The sequence below is a fragment of the Sinocyclocheilus grahami genome, unplaced genomic scaffold (assembly GCF_001515645.1).
Source record: "Sinocyclocheilus grahami isolate Dianchi unplaced genomic scaffold, SAMN03320097.WGS_v1.1 scaffold255.1, whole genome shotgun sequence".
Classification (NCBI taxonomy): domain Eukaryota; kingdom Metazoa; phylum Chordata; class Actinopteri; order Cypriniformes; family Cyprinidae; genus Sinocyclocheilus; species Sinocyclocheilus grahami.
In genome coordinates this window covers 1938334-1960293 of record NW_015505434.1, presented here as the reverse complement: position 1 = coordinate 1960293, position 21960 = coordinate 1938334, and the positions used below count along the sequence as shown (strand labels likewise).

Below are 21960 nucleotides of genomic sequence, written 5' to 3'. Positions count from 1 at the left end.
TCATAATCCAGTGAAGACTTCCAGTTGAAACACATGCATAAGAAAGCAGTCTCAAAGACCATGAAGAAACATGCAAAATGTCATGAATTGTTTGTCTTGATGAACTGTGTGTAACAGGAAAATTGGACCATTTACCCGGAGAACCCACAGTAAACAACGGAACAATGGCACCATTCTGTTGTTATGAAGATGTCATCTGTCAATCATCCTGCAAGTTCTGTGATTGACTGGACTCCAAACCTGAGAACTCTGAATAGCTTATTTGCTATTTTAATGTATTAAATTATGTGACTTAAGAGATTTTCCTGGTTTATTCATCGAGCCTCTAAAATGAGAGACTATGGATCTGTTGAATGTCTTCAGCTTTAAATGGCTATTATACATTGTTTATCACATCTGATATTTATCCTGATATTTATATGTATGTGTGACTTTGTTTCTTTTTGGTTGCATTTTGTTTAGTTCTTTTTCTAAGCAATATGTGCAGTCTTTAGAAAACCAAGAAAAGAGTCAAGGTAGGAAGTGGAGAGCTTTATCTTGCTCTGTTGAAAAAATGCCACACAAAACCATTGACTTCCTCAGGCTGTCAGCGAGGTGGTAAAAGTCTGACCTTTCAAAAGACTGTAAGCCATTTTCTTACTCCTGTGCACCACAGTCAAATTGAACAAACTTAAACAAATCCACTCAGACCGAGATTTGAGAACTGCACACATTTGTTCAGTCTACTATGGTGTACAGATTCTATAGACACCTCTGATATTTTATCAGTTTGCCTTGCGACTATGAAACTATTGTCTTATCGTCATTGGAGAACCATTGAGGTAGCAGGTTGCAGTAAAATGTTCTCATATAGAGAACATGACAGTATAGCACTCTGCATGTTGGCAATTATTTTTCCCAACACAGCAGGCCTACATACACACATAACATTAATGGTAACATACACATTTGCAGTCTCTTTCGCTTCCACCAGACATACAAACGCACAATACCAGTACCATGTTCATTAGCTGATATAGGCCCCCCATCCTTTGATTGGCTCTTTGTACCTGAACACATGTTCGGGACACTGAGACCACTTGACAAACTTCAAGTTGCAATGTGCAAATGTCAAAAGTGCAAGAGAAGCGAGTGCTTACTTCAAGCAGGGCAAGGGAAAACTCTGGGTAATCAGGTCATAATGTATTGTTCATAGTAAACTAATTGTACATTATTTTTTATAATTTATAAAGAGTACAGAGAGATAAAGGTGATATAGGTTGAATGTTTGTAAAAATAAATGATAACAGATATTTTTGTGTTTTTTGTGAGTCCATCACGATAAAAAATTTTTATTTATTATTATATGGACTGCATTTTTGCTTTCTAAAATATTACACTACGAAATCATGAAGAAGCTACAGGCAAGTTAGTTGTAAGGACACTTAGGTCATTTGCAGGTCTTAAAGGGTTAGTTCACCCAAAAATGAAAATTAGCCTATGTTTTACTCACCCTCGAAGCATCCTAGGTGTATGTGACTTTCTTCTTTCAGACGAATCCAGTCGGAGTTATATAAAAAATTGTCCTGGCCCCTCCAAGCCTTTCAATGGTGGTAAGCGGGTGTTGGTTGTCAACAGTTCAGAAGACATGAAATACAGTGTGTGCATCCATAATAAAACGTCCCTCACACGGCTCCGGGGGGTGAATAAAGGCCTCTTGTAGTGAATCCATGCGTTTTTGTAAGATAAATATCCATATTTCAAACGTAACTAACGTGAACTAACCCTTTAAAGGAATAGTTTGCCCCCCAAAAAAGGAAAATTAGCTGAAAATGGACCCTCAGGCCACCCAAGATGCAGCAATAATGTACAGTATTTGAAAAATAATGTTTTTTTGAACATTAAAGCATGTCAACATTCTGTTACACCAAATACACACAATAATGATCTTTTAAAAAAGCATCATATGACCCCTTTAAATCAGATTATTAAAAAAGCAAACAAGCCGATTTTCTTATCAATCCAGGCGCAGATAGCCAACGATGCCGATCTCCATCACATATTAAAAGATTTCAAATTATAACATCCTTTATTATTAAAGCAATGAATTAGCGTTGTCGTTAAACTGTTTACAATTGAAGGGCTATACCAAGGTTGTCCAAACTCTGTCCTGAAGGGCCGGTGTCCTGCAGAGTTTAGCTCCAACCCTAATTAAACACACCTGAACCAGCTAATCAAGCTCTTACTAGGCATAAAAACTTCCAGTCAGGGGGCAGTTGCATAAACTTAGCCTCTATGTTAAGACAATGTCTTAAGTATGAGTTTGACCAACTAGCTGTTATAGCCAAGGGGTAATCAGTCTTATTTTGGGATTCAAGTTAGACTAATGTATGCTTTTATGCAACTGAATTAAAAAAATAATGACCAGTATTAAAGAAAAAAAATTATGACTAACTTGTAAGACTAGTCTAAACCTTATATGCAACTGGCCCCAGGTGTGTTGAGGCAAGTTGGAGCTAAACTCTGCGGGACCCTCCAGGACCGAGTTTGGACAGCCCTGGGCTATACTATACACCGGTCAGGCATAAAATTATGACCACTGACAGGTGAAGTGAATAGCACTGATTATCTCTTCATCAAGGCACACGTTAGTGGGTGGGATAAATTAGGCAGCAAGTGAACATTTTGTCCTCAAAGCTGTTTTGGCAGCAAAAGAGGTATCAACACAATATTAGGAAGGTGGTCATAATGTTATTCATGATCGGTGTATATGGGGGAGAAAATTCTGAACATCAAATATATGAATTCTAAATTAAAATATTACACAAATACAAATAATAAATAAAAAAAGATATATACATACAACAATAATAAATTACAATAACAACATTGGTGTAAGCAGTCCCCTGCATATGTGTATTCATCAAGGGTGCATTAAATTGATTAAAAAGTGACCGTAAAGACTATTGTAAATAATAATCTATTGTAAAGTTAAACACTTTATTATGTGAAAATGTATATTTCAAACAAATGATGTGATATTTTTAACTTTCTATTTACAGTTGACCTAGAAATATTAAGCAGCACAACTGTTTTCAACATTGATAATAATAGGAAATGTTTGTTGAGTATCAAATTAGCATATTAAAATGATTTCTGAAGGATCGTCTGATACTGAAGACTGGAGTAATGGCTGCTGAAAATGCAGCTTTTGTCATCACATGAATGCATTATATTGAAAATAAATGATAAAATAATTTAAATTGTAATGATATTTCACAATATACAGTTTTTACTGTTTTTCTGAATAAATGCAGTCTTGTTGAACATAAGAGACTTGATAGCATGATGGACTCCCAGCTCTTTTCAAAAACATTCAAAAATCTTACAAACTTTAAGTGTCACTATTAGCTGGAATTCATATTCAAATTAAACTAAACATTAGCAGTAGATCTTAGTGTTTTATTTCTTTGTGTATTTATTTTTTAAACAACTGATATCTGCTCCCCTCAGCAGTTGGTGCCTTATGGAGACTGAGAAGAAAAAAGGAGATGTTTCTGTTGTCCCAAGTGTTTGTCAGCCTCTGGATGCATCTAATGAAAAATCTAATGGAGCTTGTCTTTGATGTGATCTCTCTCCAGAAGCGTCCCATCCAAATAGGCAAATGGGGCTTTTTGACAAGCTTGCAGGGTGGCTGGGCCTGAAGAAGAAGGAAGTGAACGTGTTGTGTTTAGGTCTGGACAACAGTGGAAAAACTACCATCATCAACCAGCTAAAGCCATCCAATGTATGTCACACTCCTGTCTGTGGACCCGATATGAAATAACTTGGTTTTCACCAGTTTGGTTTTGTATATTCCTTTCTCTTCTTTCATCTCTGTTTTGTATGTGAGCTCACAGTTGTGATATTGCCTTTTTTTTTTTGCAGGCTCAGGCTCAAGACATTGTACCAACTATAGGTTTCAGCATAGAAAAGTTTAAGACCTCAAGGTGAACATTTGAAAGTGTTAACTATAGATATTGTGATTTAATTGTTAGTGTATGAAAACCACTTTTTCAAAATATTACTGACACAATATCTGTTTTCCCCAAAGTCTTTCTTTCACAGTGTTTGACATGTCAGGGCAGGGAAGATACAGAAATCTGTGGGAGCACTATTACAAGTGGGTTTCTCTGATTCAAGCTTATCTGATTATGTTTACTGGGCTAATGAAGTGCCATTGACCATTTTGGAATCGATCTGTGTTTTTTGTGTTTATCGATGTTATCTTGTTTTCAGGGAGGGTCAGGCCATCATATTTGTGATTGACAGTGGTGATAAACTAAGAATGGTTGTGGCAAAAGAAGAATTGGATACCCTTTTGAATCACCCTGGTACATCTTTCATTAATCTCTGTTTTAGTCATCATTTTCAGATCTGAATTAAAGGAACAGTTCACCCAAAAATGAAAATTAGCTGAAAATGTACTCACCCGCAGGCCTTCCAGGATGTTGATGAGTTTGTTTGTTTTTTCAAGAGAATGGATTTGGAGAAATTTAGCATTACATCTCTTTCTCACCACTGGATCCTTTGCACTGAATGGGTGCCGCCAGAATGAGAGTCCAAACAGCTGATAAAAACATCACAAAAATCCACAAGTACTCCATGACTCCAGTCCATCACTTAACATCACTTAAGAAACAAACTCATCTGCATCTTGGATGGCCTGAGTGCATTTTCAGCAAATCGTCATTTTTGGGTGAATTACTCCTTTAAAAGCACCCTAATGCTCGTGTGTGTGTGTGTGTGTGTTTTTTCCTGGACATGCATAGATATTAAGCACAGAAGGATACCTATACTCTTTTTCGCTAACAAGATGGACCTCAGGGATGCATTGTCAGCAGTAAAGGTCTCCCAGCTCTTGTGTCTGGAAAATATTAAGGACAAACCATGGCATATCTGGTAAGAAAACAAAATAATTTTTTTTTTTAGATTGTGGTCTGCTTTCATTAAAATAATTTGCATAATTAAATTATTCTGAGAGGGTTTATTTTCTAAACAATATTTGAGTAACACTTATTAATTGCACATTTGAAATTTCATATACTGATTTGGGTGAGATTGGGATCTCGGAAATTATTATTGATGGTGAGTCAGAGTCTATAGACCTTAGTCAGGTCAGACGCCATACTGAATTTAACAGTCTTTACATTGGCATTCGCTTAAACGTCCTAGATCACATAATTTTCACAATTCACAACCATCAGAACTGTTATATGGAATTTTTGTCTACCAAAAGTTGAACATACTGTACAATCCTTTAAATGTACTGTACTTGTATCCAAATTTTCTTTGTACATTGGATGGGATGTCAGAAGAAGTACATAAATGTGACCCTGGACCACAAAACCAGTCTTAAGTCGCTGGGGTATATTTGTAGCAATAGCCAAAAATACATTGTATGGGTCAAAATGATTGATTTTCTTTTATGCTAAAAATCATTAGGAGGTTAAGTAAAGATCATGTTCCATGAAGATATTTTGTAAATTTCCTACTGTAAATATATTAAAACTGAAAATTTGATTAGTAATATGCATTGCTAAGAACTTCATTTGGACAATTTTAAAGGCGATTTTCTCAATATTTTGATTCACCCTCAGATTCCCAGACCTGCCAACCTGTATGCATTTTGCGTAGCGGGTACGCATTTTGACCTTAAAGTATGCTGGTACGATATGTCACTCTAAACTACACAAAAACCTGGTGACCCGTCCACGTGCAGTAAACAAGCAACAGAAAAAGATGAGGAGTTCAACCAATCAGTGTTTTCCGTGGTTTTTTATTTAGCCAAACTGGCTCTGTTTGTGTGTCCGTGAGTCGTGCGCTGAGATAAGGAAACACGTCTATGGTATTTCCTGGAGTCCTGAGCTCTATTTCTTCAGTGATGCATATGTGGACTTTCTGCGCAGGGGCGCCCTCTAATATCCAGTATGAATGAAACAGACATTACATGTGTTCATAGCACTAAATAATGGCCAATCTATAAAAATAATACTTCTCTTAAAATAAATTTAAGGTAAACGTGATAATCCATGTTTTTCTACAGTGTACAACAATGTACTGGAGTTTGTTTTTTTTAAATCGCATTTAAAATCGCTAAAAAAAACTCTGTTGTGCCAAACCATCAGAACCAAACTGAAAACTGTGTTTAAAAAACTGAGGTATTTATTGAACCTTGGGCTAACTGTATTGTTGCATTCCTACTGTTTACTCTAAAATACTGTATAACAGGAATATCACAAATTGAGTGCAGACTCTTGAGTACTAACCTATGAAAAATATTTAACATGAAGTCTAGCATTTTGCACATTGTGCAATTACGATTTTGACATTAGCCATCAAGGAGCTTCAAGTAATGTAGGAATAGGCTATATGACCCCCGGTATCACCCCCCACCCCCCGGTCACACTGATGGTACTCAAAAATGTTTTCAAAGGTTGGCAGGTCTGGATTCCTGATTTTTAAATAGTTGTATCTCGGCCAAATATTGTCCAATCCTAACAAACCATACATCAATGGGAAGCTTATGTATTCAGCTTTCAGATTATGTATACATCTCAATTTCGAAAAATTGACACTTAAGACTGGGTTTGTGGTCCATGGTCACAAATCAAGCTAATGCAGCAGGCAGCACATTAAGAGATTTAGCTTTAGTTACAGTATTCAACAAATGTCATAATAAATGAGGAAAAGTGTTACATACAGCAGTGACAAGCATTCCTATCTGGACGGAATTAGTTTTCTCAGAGGAACCCTGAGCTAGCCAGGGTAGGTAATTTGCTCTTTGATTTTTACAAAGGTTGCGTGAGACCTGTTCAATTCAGATGGCAATAACACAATCACAAAGTATGTCTATGACGAATTTGCTTAATCTCCTCAGGGTAAACCTGCCCTGTCTGAATAATGCTGAAGAGGGTGTGTGTGTGTGTTTGTTTGTTTGTTTTTTGTAAGACTGAGTACTGCTTTTTGGACAGAATATATATATATATATATATATATATTATATATGGAGTCTGTAAAAAAATGTAGAAGTTTATCACGCTCACCAAAGCAGTGTTTCTTTGATCAAAACTACAGTAAAAAACAGTAATATGGTGAACTTTTTTTTTATTAAAATAAATTATTGTCTGTAATAATAAAATGTAATTTATTCCTGTAATGCCACATGATCCTTCAGAAAAAAAAAATTCTAATAAGCTGATTTGATGCTCAAGAAACATTTCTTATTATTATCAATGCACTTTGTTTTCAAAGTCGTGTTGCTTAATTTTTTATTTTTGTGGAAACAGTGATACTTTTGTGTGGATTGTTTGATGAATAGAAAGTTACATTTGTATTTGAAATAAAACATTGTAACAGTGAGTACATTTACATGGACAACAATAATCCGATTTTAACACGATTAAGACAATACTCTGATTAAGAATCTTCCATGTAAACAGAGATGTTTGATTACCTTAATCCGGCTAAAGTCATATTTGAAGTAAACGGAAATCGAATTAAGACATGTGGAGTATTCCTATGTTAGTCGCATTACTGAAGTGCAGTATAGACATGTACACACCTTAATCACATTATTACCGTCGTGTAGTACTTTTCACTGCATTTTGCGACAGGATACACACATGGCAGTGGTCAACCATTTGACGGCAAATAAAAGAGCTTCAACACCTGATGTCGTCTGTATGCACGTACAAATAATTAACTGCACTTGAAGCTTTCTTAAAATAAAAAATGAAACACCCAAAACTGTACATGGCATCATTACGAAGACAAACTATATGTTTATATGTGAAATTCTGGAGGGGACGTCGGATGGCGTCACTTGGTGATGTAATGACATGTGCCATTAATCGATCTATGTACTATAACATGTAAAACGGGAACATGAAAGGAATATTCTAAAAGCAACTCATGTAAACACCACAATCATGATATTGGCTTATTTAGAATAAGGTAAATAATTTGATTACTGATGTCTATGTAAACGTAGTCGATGCAAGCAGCTTCACTGCCACTTTTGATCAATTTAATGTGTCCTTGCTGAATAAAAGTATTATTTAAAAAAAAAAACAGGAATCGTACTGACCCCAAATATTTGAATGGTATTGTGCATATATGTTATACACATGCAGTATACATATTAAATTCATATATTAAATAAATTACAGTGCAAGTGATGCAGTGAAAGGAGAAGGTCTTCAGGAGGGTGTAGACTGGCTGCAAGGTAAATACACCTATTCCTTGTTTAGTGCATCTAATTTCCTGTTTGTCTTTAAGTTATTAGTTTCTACAGAGATGAGCTGAAATGCTTTTTAAGAAGGGGGTCACAAAAAATGTATATACTATATAAACTGTTTACAGTGTTCAAATGCCTTTTATATTCTTGTTTTATTTCACCCATAGAACAAATTCCACAGTAAGTACTGAAGCTTAAGTTCCCAGATGTGTGTGATCTTTGGTTAATTGTACAGTTAAATATAACTTTAACGTTAGAACTCCCTTTTGGCCTGTATTTATTCTTGCTCCAATTTACACTTCACTTTGGCCTTCTAGAAGAAATTCAAAGGCAAATAATCATTTGATGGTATCTCAAAGATTAGATACAGCCCAAACTGATGCAAAACTATTTCAGACTCCCCTCCTTCTTGTTGTTAGAGGTGCATTTGAGTAAGTCAGTAACAATGAAGTTCACAGCTGTCTGTTTTCCTCTGCCCAGTGTTTTAGTTTGGTCCAATCAATCCAACACCTCATTTGGAAGGCCAAACAAAGTAGTTTCGCTTTCACAACGAAACACAGCGCCTTCACGAAATGGCGGCGGCAGCAACAACAATACTACAACGAGAATAAAAGTTAGGCCTTCTTTCTTTGCGTGAACATTTGGGTGGCGTTATGCAAATCTTCCCACATAGTGACGTAGATATGTGGGGGCGTGTTAGAACGCGTCGTTTTAGGTAGGCGTGGTTGACCCTTAACTTTTATAAAGAATATCTCTTTGGATTTGAGACTTTAGTCTTTGCAACTTTACAGATCTTCTTTATGCACCAAGAGCTCGTAACACTCCAAAGAGAAAGGAAATTGAAATCGCATCATATGACCCCTTTAAGATCTCACCTTTATCTCAAACCTTTTTATAAGTCAAAATGTATAATGACTTAAATCCTTGTTCTGTTTTTTTCCCCCTCCCATTAACAGATCAAATCAGAACGATGAAAACGTAAAACCCTCCTGAAATATAAAATCACCAGCTGCAATGGCGGAGCCAAACAAAACAGATCTTCACCTTTGGGCACAAAAACGGTGTTTTGTCAGTTAGGTTGGTAGTGTAATAAACTGTTTGGCTTTGATTATGGCCCTGTTTGCTCTAGGTATGAACAACTGTCTCAGTTGATCTGATCACAAGTGGTCAGTCGAGACTTTTCTTTTTAAATCTCCTCACAAACATTATTCTGACAGTTGTTTTCTTTTAAAGCCACATATAACTAGTGAAGTTTAACCTATTAGCCCAATAATTGATTGACCGATTCCCTATTGTCCAGAATGCATAAAGAGCACATTAGAATTTAAACAAATTAATTTTGTCTATATACATTTCTGACTACCTCCAAACGAGTAAAGGCCCGGTCACACTACACTTTTCGTTCCATTGACTTCCATTCATACGCATGCGAATGCGTCAGGCCGGAAACGCAAGCCCGTGCGAAAAGTTTTCGCATTTCGCTGCGTTCCAAAGTTCAAACTTGGTGAACTCTGGCCTGCGAATTCGCATCACGTGACACCGTGTGACCAACGGCAGATCGATATGCCACAGCATGACCTATCTGATTTAAAAGAATATCTATCTAAAACTGCAGCGCTGCAGGAAAGTGGAGTAGATTGTATGTTTTTACATTTTAGGTGTATTATTATTGTTTGTGTTTTAAGTTTTTTAAAAGACACTGCAGAGCATGACGTTGAAGCGTGCAAACTAATTTTGCGCGCTCAAAGTGTAGTGTGACCGCTTTTCACCACTTTTGATCACCTGAACTATAATGCTATTATCACGTGTAAATTTGTTTGTGACAATGCATCTAATATTTGATCATTGCACCTTCTCTCTTGATGAATTACACTACTCTTCTTGACAGCCAATGCTGTAAAGTAAATCTGTTGAGAAACTCACTGTAACAAGTTTCTCAGACAGCTGAGCACCGTGGCTAATATTTTATATCTTAGCTGTTTGCTTATGAATAGATAGAAAACTTTCCCAAGCAGTGTTTATTCCATTGCTTTGAAATAAAATATTGGTCAAAGCTTGTTACTGTAGTGATGTACAGTAGTGCTGTTTAGTCACTATTTTGCTATGATTTACTTTTTCATGCATTGTATGCATGTTGCCTCTGAACAGTATGAAAATGAGAAATTATGACACCTCAAACCACAAAGGAAATGTTTCTCTTTGTTCTGGAGTTATTTAATAGCCATAAATATGTTGTTTTAAAAGCATATGTAAAGGAATTGTTGCTGCATTTTTGTCTTGTTTTGTCTAGACAGATTACAGATTTTTAGCATTTTTTTTTTTCTTATTGCGGTTTTATTCATCAATAAGGGATCTTGTAATAGAATGTTTAAAGAATAAACAAACTCTGGGGCTTAGTCTGTGTATGATCTCTCTCTATGAGAGAGAAAGCTGCACTATGCTTTCATCGAAGACATCAGCTGGAGCTTCATCTCATTTAATTATGTGATGATTTAAGCATTATTAACAGAACAGCTGCACGAATACGAGTGTGTTATAGCTTTAGACCCAATATTGGCAGTTACTTTATTTATTTTTCTCTGCCAGATAAAATAGATCCAAACAAAGCCAAAGCAGGATCAATGCTGCATGCCACGTGTTTCGTTTCTGAAAGAAACGACTAGGAATGATTCAATAATGTGCTCCTAGCACTCCTTCTTGTTGCCACTTACTAATATTACCATGTAACCTGCAGAAACGGTCACTGAAGAATCCTATCCACTTACGTACACACTGACCGTTTGTCTGAACAGAGTGATACAGTATAAACACTGAAAATTCCCAGTGCTGCTGGCCTGTATCAGAACTCTTGGAATATATGTATTTTGTAGTGTAGCCCAAGCAGCATTTGTGCCAGAATTTGATCTGGTATCTGTTGTAAAGGAATGCAGCACTGTCACTTTTTGCTTAAGTTTGTTGAGTCCAGGTTAAATTTGTCTGAGTGGAGGAGAGAATCTTCCTTGCTAGAAAAATAATGCGATTTACAAATTAATTCCCCCAGACTAAACAAAGTACATCTCAAACCCCATCGCTGCAAGGCCCAGCCAATTCGAATAGCATAAAAGGAATAAATGTATTCGTTTTCACCCAAAAATGAAAATTCTGTCATTTTCTCACTCTCGTATATCATTCCAATATGCCTTTCTTTGAAAGAAGATATTAAGATAAATGTCTCAGTTTTCCTCCTTCCAGTGGAAGTCAAATTGTCGTCTTTTGTGATTCACAGAAATCATGCAGGTTTGGACCAACTTAAAGAGTAACTGATCACAGAATTTTCATTTATGAGTGGATTGTCCCGTTAATCTAACAGCAAATGGAAAATATTGCAGTATTTCCATCTCCCGTCTGGTGCCAGTGAACCGGCAGCACAAGAGACACACTGTGCAGATCCCCGAGAAGAAGTGACAGCAGATATAAAACACAGTGGAGACTCTGAGCTCCGTGCGCAGTGTCAGATCCGTCTCGTTTAGCCATGCGTAACAGACGTGACGCTGATGCGGGACCCTGTATCTTCTAAGTTCCCACTGCTTGCCACTTTCCTTCTCCCTTTGTAAATGGCGAATACAGTTTATTATTATTATTTTTTTCTCCGCTGATGCCGTGAACAGAAGTATAGTTTCTTTTACGTCGAACTTTCTAATGTACGGTAGCCGTATTATAGATGGAATACTGAAATGTTAAGTACCAGCCGTTCATATGCAGTTACAGCGTAAGGGCCGCTGGTGGTGATTTCGAAAGTTAGTTCCCCATTCTGCCGCTAGAAGGCAGTAACAACTTATTTGGTAGTTCACATTTGAAAGACGGACAACCGGTAGTTTAACAGGAGATAAAATGTACACAATATGAGTTTCTTTATCTTCCTAAAATTCTTTTTTCTTTGAAATGATTAAGTGTATTTTGTTTTCTTCACATGTATCATCAGTCGCATTAGCTATAGGTGCATAGGCTACCTATTATTATGGTTGTTGTTGGTATAATACACGTTTTACATTGAATATATTTTGTTTTGGTGTTTGTTATTATTATTATTGCTAACAGTTTTGTCAAATCTGCTGTTCATTTGTCCATGAAAAGTGTGTGTGCATCTCTCTGTGACACACTTCAAAGAACACGAAACAGATGTGAAGTGTGCTCATTAGCTGAGCAAAATCTGTGCACCATGACTGTTCCCATGCACCGAGGGATCTAGAAGAAAACATCAGAATGCCACACTTTATTTCAAGTGAATCCATATAAACATAAAAATACCTAGTCATTCTCCTATCTGACTTTTTATCAACCTTTATTCTCATTAAACGGTCAGATAACTTCTTTTTTCTGCCGAATTCCAGGTCTATTATTTTCTAGAAGCTGTTGAAAACTGTTGATGGATCTTGGCCAAGCCTTTTCTAAGCTACAAAGAACTGCAACATCTGTACAGGAACATGTTAGATCCCGTCTGCTTATAATTGGGACTCACTAGGCAGGCTGTCCAAAATGGTTAAATTAGCCTAGTCGACTCGTCTGAGGTAGAAGATATCTGGCTTCCATTAAATTGGTTCGTTTAGAGAGTTGCATTCTCTCTTTTACGGAAGATTCTTATTTCTCAAGGAAATTAGTTACATTTTGTTCAGAATAGCCTGTTTATACACCACCATGCATACTTAAACCCTGAACTGTCAAATTTAAAGAGCAATTAGCGACCAAATTCTGGAGATGAATTCGCGGGAATCCTGTTTCAGCAAATATAAAAATGTCTATAAAAGCTTTCATGACCAAACTGATACCACAAAACCGTGAATGTTATTAAAATCCTTATAAACCTTAGTCAGGGTAGCGGCATGTTTAAGTTTTGGCATGAATCATAACGTGGTTTTGAGTGAGAGAAGTTGTAGGTACAGTGTACAGTGTGTTTGATGGATTGTAGTCTACTGTTGTTTACGTTTGACTAAACGTCCTTCCTAGGGGGGGAAATAAATAAATAAATAAAAGTTGGTTTTAAATCACGTGCTCTCCGACCTTTACAGTTTCAACGTCTGTAGTCTATCAATCACAGCCTCGTTTTCATTCCCTTAAATTCAATATGGTCTAACCTGGCTATAAGGTGTAGGCTACACAAAACATGCACACACACACACAAAGGTTCTTTAAAGGTTCTCTAAATCTTAGTTTAGTTGGGGAAAGGATTAAAAAACGACATTAAAATACACTGTATTTCCTGAAGATAATGTGTTTCTTAACATTTTTGCCCCTAAGGCCCCCCATAAGGAAATATATCCCAGGGCCGCCACACAAGAATTTTTGACCTCAGAAAAGCATACAAGTGATTCAAAACAGCTTTTTTTCAGGAGGAGAATGGGGTTTCTCTAATGGTTCTACATAGCACCATTTGACAAAGGTGCTGAGCCAATGAACCACTTTTAGTGCTATTTAGCACCTTTTTATAAAGTGTTTATACAACTGGTATTTCGAGTACCATAATGCTCTCCTGAGTCTATATATATATATATATATTATTTTCTTTTCTTTCTTTCTTTCTTTACCATGTAGCTAGCATACAGAACCAACTAAAGCCACTGGGAAAGCACATCATGAAATCTTATACGCTATATTTAGCCACTGGGTGGCAGAATGTCAAGAATTGTTCAATTCTGTGCGAATTTAGAACCCATGGACACAGCACAAAAAGAGTCAAACATAACTGAATAAATGATAGTTTTTTTTTTAATGATTTGAATAAATTCGTTATTTGTTATTAAGACCCTAGCCCACATGAACAAAGGTGGTTTTATTAAATGCTTTGTTTTTAGCCTATATATAGAAAAGTTTAAAACGAATAAAGAACGTGTAAAATACATCAGAAAAAAAAGCATAAGACAAAAACGCACTGTTGAAACACTGTCGTGTTCTTTAAACATTATTTAATGTCAGTGATATTCAGCTTGTCTACATAGATTGTACATAACCTCCGTACTCCTTTTGTCTTTTCACAATACACTTGAATTTGGAGCGTTTGGTTGGCGTCTGAAGAGCTTGTGCGGCTGGTGCGGGAGCTGCTTGGGTACTCAGCACTCTGGACAGCGCCTGCACTGCTGAGACAGTGCGCTTATACTCATACAGACTGCCAAGAAAAACATGAATGGAAGCGATATATTTCACTACTCTTGATTTACAGCAGTTTCCCCCGTCTAGCGATTTTCAGTTGACTTGATAACCTCCAGTGATTTGCAGGATCTGACATCTTTATTCATAAATAGCCCCCATTCACATCTCTGACGTTCATCTACCCTCTGACGAAACCTGCTCCTATAAGATTCACAGTAAGTTTGGCTGACTCTGAAATGTGCTGTACCACTGCTCTTCTCCTGAGGCGATAGTTAGGCTCTGGTTTGCACTGTTGGTGGCAGTTGAGTGGCTGGCGGCTGATTCACAAAGGTGAGGCACTTTTCTTATGATGCTGAATTATGAAATAGTTGGAAGTCCTCGGAATGAAATGTAAAAGAAAAAAAAAAAAAAAAGGAAGTGACTGAAAAACTATTAAGAAATTTAACCATTTTAAATCATTTGAAATGAGTTCAAGTCTAAATTCTACATCATTGTGTTTAGAAGCACAATAGTCTGATTCTGAATAGATTTAGTTTTTTTGTAACTCTCCCTTCTTTTCTTACATATCTCTTTTTGGTCTCTTTTCCCTAGGTCTCAATGCATTTCGGTTCTTTAGAGGTACAACGACTTTAGCAGAGAGAAGATGAACATCCATGTGGAGGGGTTGGTGGCGATTGTCATCTTCTACTTGCTGATCCTTATAGTGGGAATCTGGGCAGCATGGAAAAACAAGAATTCCGGCGTGGTGGAGGGAGCTGATCGCAGTGAGATCATTATGGTCGGCGGAAGGGATATTGGATTATTTGTCGGCGCATTTACCATGACAGGTGAGTTTCAGAGAAAACTAAATAAAAAAGCGTTTTACTGTTTGTATATATAACACGAATGGGGTTTTATTTTTTTGTAAAAAAAAAAAAAAAAAAAAGCTTAAAACCATGATGAGATGATGTTTTTGTCTTTCTACATTAAAGTAGACAAGCAATTTCCGAAGTAAAATTCGAAAATTTGTAGAACAAGATGATATATAATACTACATTATGTAGCCTGCTTAAATTTTATTTAATTTCTATATTATAACTGACATTTCGTTTGGTTTATGTTCTTATTTATTTCTTCATGTATTGTACATACTAGTACTGTTGCTAATTATTGAATCATTTATGTTACCAATTATGTTATTTCTCCACACACACAAAATGTTAACAGATACAACTTTGATTTAAACATGTATTAGTAAATACATGTTGAAATGAACTTGAACAATGAACGATACTCACACATATATATTATTAATGTTAACTAACTTCGTTTATATATATATATATATATATATATATATATATTAGTTTCAAGAGGAGTCAGTTTGAATGTCCTCTCTCATTCCAGCAACTTGGGTCGGAGGGGGTTATATCAATGGCACAGCAGAGAATGTGTATCTTCCCGGCTACGGCTTGGCATGGGCACAGGCTCCCTTTGGATATGCGCTCAGCCTTGTTGTGGGTATGCAGCTTTGATATAAACATGTGTTCAGTGTTAAAGTTAGCAGAACTAGAAGCGTATATCTGTCAAACATATAATTTCTATGAATTGATTCATGTCAAGGTGGCCTTTTCTTTGCAAAACCCATGCGCTCCCGGGGTTACGTCACCATGCTTGACCCCTTCCAGCAACTGTATGGAAAAAGGATGGGTGGTCTGCTATTCATCCCTGCACTAATGGGGGAAATGTTCTGGTCAGCCGCCATCTTATCTGCCCTTGGTAAGAAAAGAGAGGGAAATGATTTCTTAGACACAATCAGTAAATTTGCAAGTTCTTTCATAATTTTATTAGGGCATATACAATAAATATTGCATTTTACTTTGTTTGCATCACAGGGGCCACACTGAGTGTGATCGTTGACATCAACATCAATATGTCTGTGATTATTTCGGCTCTTATTGCTATTTTCTACACACTGGTGGGAGGACTTTACTCAGTGGCTTACACTGATGTCGTCCAGCTCTTCTGCATTTTTTTAGGACTGGTAAGGCTTCACAGAACCTCACGATGAAGACACTGAAGGCGTCATTTTCCCCTTAATTCATGTCTGCATGTCTTCAACAGCACAGAACACTCTGTGATTTATCAAAGTGGCTGTTTGCTGTGCAGTTTTGACAGTAACGGCTCTTTAACCACCCTTTATAGATACAAGTAATAGGAATAAAGAAGCGAAAAGAAGAAATCAAAAATGTTTGCTCCTTTGAGTTATGTATTAATTGCTTTTCATTCATTCATTTTATTTATTATTACATTATGCAATAAAATGTATCATTAATACAAATTAATAATATAGCATTATCAACTGAACATAATTCATAATTGATGTGTAAATTTAAAAAAAAAAAATGAAAATAATAATAATTTCACAAAACTGAAAAATGTATAATGCCCAAAATCTATTTGGCTGGTTTTCACTAGCACCTGCTACACATTAAGTTAAATAAAGAGTATTACAATGTTATAAATGGTCAAGTACATCGTAATAGAGTGGAATATGTTCTCTTTATAGTGGGTGAGCGTACCTTTTGCACTCTCAAACCCAGCTGTGTCTGACATCGGAGTGACAGCAGTGAAGCAGCTCCATGCTAATCAGACCACATGGCTTGGGAAGATAGAAAGCCCTGACAAATGGATGTGGGCTGACAATTTCTTCCTTCTGGTGAGTGGACAATCCACTGTAGCATGATGGGATGGAGAGACGATGATTTTGCCAATGGAGAACTGTTGATTCTGAAGGGCCAGACCTAATTTCTCACTTTAGTGAACAATGCAGTCATTCGTAGGGAGGAAAACTAAATAAGACCAAAAGAATTGGAGAGAGAGAGAGATTGAATAAAGTGTCATTCTTGTCCAGCCATGTCACTCTTCTCCTGTAGGTTGCCATATTTAGAATAGCTTTAACGTTTATTGTGTTATAATGCACACTTGGTGTTATGCATCTGTATCATGCTGTCTGGTGTCTGTATTTACAATGACGTTTCTGTTTCTAGATGTTGGGGGGGATTCCCTGGCAGGTGTATTTTCAAAGGGTTCTTTCTGCCTCTTCAGCTACCTATGCTCAAGTCCTCTCCTTCCTGGCTGCCTTTGGTTGTATCATCATGGCTATTCCCTCTGTCCTGATCGGAGCCATAGGGGCTTCCACAGGTAAGACAAACCTCAATCAGAAACCTGTCTTCTTTTCTTTCTTGTTTTTTGCCCTTGTTTTCAATCAACATTAACTTCCCCTCCCCCTCGCAATGACATTTCTTCTCTGGTGATGTGTGCACCGGCACGAGGGCAGGACAATAATCTCTCCTTTCCTGCACCGTTATTTTAGGATCATTATAGTTATCATTATGTTTTTACTAATATATTGAATTAGTTTTATATTTTCTGTTTTCATTTGAAGTTACATTTTTAGTCATTTTGTTAGTTTTTTATGTTCTTTTTTTGTTTGTTTTAATTTTTTTATTTCAGTTTTTAGCTATTTTAGTACATCAAATTCAATTTAAATTAAACTTAAATGAAAATGAGAAATGTTGCTTGGCAACTAGCTGAAATGAAATAAGCTTTTTATATCTTATTTTATTTCAGTTAAACTTAAAATAAAATTGAAATATTTCAGTTAAAAGCAAAAAAAAAAAAGAGACAAATTTAATGGTTTTAGTCTAGTTACCTATAATAACCCTGCTCCAGCAAACTATAATTTTAATGAAATCATAGCAGTCAGCAAATGACAACGGTCCAATCAATTCCTGAAGCAAAATCAAGTCCTGCCCTGCATTTTTTTTTCTCGTGGATATACACCACAACATCAGTTAATTAATAGCGTATGTATTTTTCAATAAAGGAAAAAGCAGTTGCAAACAAAGTCATCCAAGCAGTCTAATTAGTCTGATTTGCAGGCTGTATCCACTTAAAAATCACTAGATCTGTCTGAGTGCAAAATAAATAAATAAATAAATAAAAATGTAAAACTTAATTAAAAAATAAAACCAACCGGAAAGCTCATTCTTAATATGGCTTCAGCATTGGACCCTTTAGTTCAGAAATCTTTCCTTAAACAGATAATACGAAAGTGCTCTTAATTATACACTAATTATGTTGTTTTATCCCCTCCAAAACATGCCACATACCCTCACCCTGAATAATTATTCACAGCTCAGCCAAATTAAAATTGTGCATCAAAGCATTTTTTCATATTGTTTCCTGTATATCATGTTTCCTTGTCCTAAAGCCTTAAGCCATTTCCCTTTGAGCATGTACTGTATTTAGTATAAACTGACACAGTAATTCTAATTATGTAATCACTTTTTTCTGATTATTGGGGGAACAGTCTGTTTTGCTATGGTGTGTTGTGGGAGGTGTTCTCCAGGCTGTATCAGCCCCGGGTGGAAACCATGTTCCCTTCAGATCACTAAAGAAATTAGTAAATAACAACAGCTGGTCTCCCTCATATATTATTAACAGATTATCCGTTTAACGATGTGAACCCTGTAAATATTACATCTGAGGGAGGCACACAGCACCCAGATTTAATCAACAGACTTTCAGCATCAAAGACACAGCAGACACTTATTATTTAACTGATTGGGAATAGCAGTCTGATCAATCAAGGCTTGTTGCTTTTGGATTTTAAGTAAAAAGAATTTGAAATAGAATGTTTGAGTTTCATTTAACATGTATACAGCTCATGCATGATGCAAATAAATAAATAATAAAATAAAATTGATAATAATTATGCTGGTGATTATTAAACAGTATATAGTAAGTGTGTTCTACTCCACAGATTGGAACCAGACAACCTATGGGCCAATTTCTCCCATGCAGAGGGACCAGTCTGACATGATCCTACCGATCGTGCTACAGCACCTGTGCCCAGCCTATATCTCCTTTTTTGGTCTGGGGGCAGTTTCTGCTGCAGTGATGTCATCCGCTGACTCATCCATCTTGTCGGCCAGCTCCATGTTCGCTAGGAACATCTACCAGCTCGCTTTCCGGCAATCGGTGAGAGCCAGTTAAATTGAATTCACTGCACTCAATATTTTTTGTCTTGTCTGCCAGTACATATATTTAAACATTTCTTAAATTAAAAAACCTTTACTTGACAAGGAGTAAAAATGAATCAAAATTAAGTGAGTTTGTACTTAAAAGAAGAAAAACAAATCTGAGACTGGAGAAAGAAAAATAAACTTAATTCAAAGGGGGGGGAAAAATATTTTTCTTATCCCACTGGCAGATGTTTGTACTTGTTTTAAGAATAAAGTCATTCAATTTTGATAATTGTTTTAGAAAATAAGAATTCTATTTTTTACAAGTAACTATCTTCACTGTAAGAAAAGTCTGTAAAGGGATTTTCTGTATTGATTTTGCAGGTGTTTTACCTGTATTGTATTTGTGTTGCATTGTGTTGTGTTTTAGGTTAAAGTTGAAAAGAAATGTTCTGGCTGAAAATTACCAGTACCTTTTACATTGTTCAATGGATTTTTGTCTAAATATGGAGTCATATTTTAGCAAAGTTTTGCAGGCAAAAAAAAAGGTTCATTGTCAATGACGTAGTGATGTATGAAGCACAGCTCACACAGGAGTCACTTTCAGACCAAGCAGCTTTCTGTTGGACAGCAGAGAGAATTCGCATTACTAACTTTAATGAAAATCTGTGTGGGGAACTTTTTTACCTTCACAACAAACTCCTGAATGCACAAATTCCTATTGAAGTTACTAAATTTCGCCCACAAAATTTTGCCAAGTAGCGTTGATTTAAGTGTTTATATATTTGTGCTGGAAAACATACTAAGCTAGAACACCTCTCTCTCTCTCTGTCTCTCTCTCTCTCTCTCTCTCTCTCTCTCTCTCTCTCTCTCTCTCTAGTGAATCACGGTCTCTCTCTCTCTATCTGTGCCTCTCTCTCTCTCTCTCTCTCTCTCTCTCTCTCTCTCTCTCTCTCTCTCTCTCTAGTGTTGGAAAACGACTATAAAATGTATAAATGCATACTAATGCATGGATAAAGTAATTCAAGGGATAGTTCACCCAATAATAACAATAATCAGTAATCATTTACTTACACAAATGTCATTCAAGAACTGTATTACTCTTTATTCTGCGAAACACAAAAGAAGATATTTTGCAGATTGTCTCAGCTGTTGTTGTCCATATAATGAAAGTCAATAGCATCCAAAACAACTGTTTTTAGATGCATCACAACAACAGAAGACCCCACTGACCTTTTTTGTATGAAAAAAGTGGGTGTCAGTTATTAAAAACCTGAAAATTAATCAACTTAATCAAATGGAAATTTGTAGTTTTCTCATATCCTGTATCATTTTATTACCTCTCTAATTCTCCTCTCATCTTTGTACTGACTTCAAGGCTTCTGACCGTGAGATAGTATGGGTCATGCGGATCACTATTTTTGTGTTCGGGGCTCTTGCGACGGCCATGGCTCTCCTGACTGGGACCGTCTATGGTTTATGGTACCTGAGCTCTGACCTGGTCTACGTCATCATCTTTCCCCAACTCCTCTGCGTTCTTTTCGTCCGTGGCACGAACACCTACGGCTCGGTGGCTGGATACATCTTCGGATTGATCCTGCGAGTTGGTGGAGGGGAACCATATCTTAAACTCCCTCCGTTCATCTACTACCCTGGATGGACCATTGAGGAGAAGGTCCATCATGTGACCAACGAGGTGGAATACCTGGTGTTGCAGAGGTTTCCCTTTAAGACTGCTTCCATGCTGGCTTCATTCCTAAGCAATGTGGCTTTCTCATACCTGTTCAAGTACCTGTTTGAGAGTGGCACTTTGTCGGCTAAATATGATTTCTTGGATGCAGTGGTGGCCAAGCACAGTGCCGAAATAATGGACAAGACCACTCTGGTGAACAAGAACATCATTGGGCTGAATGAAATGGCCCCGGTCAAGCCAAGACTTAGTGTTACTTTAGCTGCTACCTTCATCAGGAAGGAAACCCTGACCGAAGAGGAGGACTCCAGCCCAGAGTCACCGAGTCATGAGAACGAGTAGACACCATAATGTGAAGGACAAGGCTTCACCCAATAAGTAAAGAAATATCAGATTTTAATTACATAATAAATTCACTCCACACTCCTTTTCTGGAATTTCCATCACTTCTTTCAGAGAGGAATGGAACAGCAACTGAAACTCTTATTAAAATGGTAAAGAGAGAAGAAAAGAGCAGTGATTCAGGTGGTTTGAGTAATATTAGGGGAAAAAACTGACTTGATGGCGTTGCTTACCGTGAGAAGCTCTTCAACTGCTGATGGTATGTACAAAACCTGAGTGACTATCCTTTCCCTTCTAAAGAAAATGTTGAGATACTGTGATAATCCTAAAGAAATGATCATATTAAAAGGTTAGTTCATCCAAGGTAAAATGTTCTGTCATCATTTGCTCAACCTCATGTCATTCCAAACATGTATGACTTTATTTCTTCTGTAGAACACAGAAAAATTCTCTTTTTTTATTAATACTGTCAAAGTCAATGTGCTTCAGTGTTCTTTTGGACCCTATTGACTTTCAGTGTGTGGACAAAAAAGCAGTTG

General features: G+C 36.6%; 3 protein-coding genes across 5 annotated transcripts in view; all 3 read left to right on the top strand.

The window, feature by feature from the left end:
* The window catches only part of epha6 (eph receptor A6), a 92992-nt gene extending 91745 nt beyond the window's left edge, over positions 1-1247 (top strand). Inside the window, exon 16 of the mRNA XM_016290171.1 lies at positions 118-1247. Within this exon, the coding sequence (XP_016145657.1) occupies positions 118-153 (36 nt within the window). The 3' untranslated portion in view covers positions 154-1247. The remainder of the gene's footprint in view (positions 1-117) is intronic.
* A 2275-nt stretch (positions 1248-3522) lies between these two features.
* Positions 3523-12565, top strand: arl6 (ARF like GTPase 6). 3 transcript variants are annotated; one of them, XM_016290173.1, is made up of 8 exons: positions 3525-3766; positions 3907-3968; positions 4073-4141; positions 4258-4352; positions 4791-4920; positions 8190-8245; positions 8425-8437; positions 9214-11748. In XM_016290173.1, exons 1-8 carry the CDS (start codon positions 3644-3646, stop codon positions 9248-9250), a joined length of 585 nt encoding a protein of 194 aa, XP_016145659.1. In that variant the 5' UTR covers positions 3525-3643; the 3' UTR covers positions 9251-11748. The 3 variants fall into 3 exon arrangements, with proteins under 3 accessions (XP_016145658.1, XP_016145659.1, XP_016145660.1); XM_016290172.1 differs by lacking the exon at positions 8425-8437 and having other exon boundaries at positions 3523-3766; positions 11669-12565; XM_016290174.1 differs by lacking the exon at positions 8425-8437 and having other exon boundaries at positions 3526-3766.
* A 2392-nt stretch (positions 12566-14957) lies between these two features.
* slc5a7a (solute carrier family 5 member 7a) lies at positions 14958-21648 on the top strand. The gene is made up of 8 exons (XM_016290211.1): positions 14958-15207; positions 15767-15880; positions 15983-16138; positions 16255-16403; positions 16929-17078; positions 17410-17563; positions 19188-19405; positions 20768-21648. Exons 1-8 carry the CDS (start codon positions 15024-15026, stop codon positions 21419-21421), a joined length of 1779 nt encoding a protein of 592 aa, XP_016145697.1. The 5' UTR covers positions 14958-15023; the 3' UTR covers positions 21422-21648.
* Positions 21649-21960: the final 312 nt, after the last annotated feature.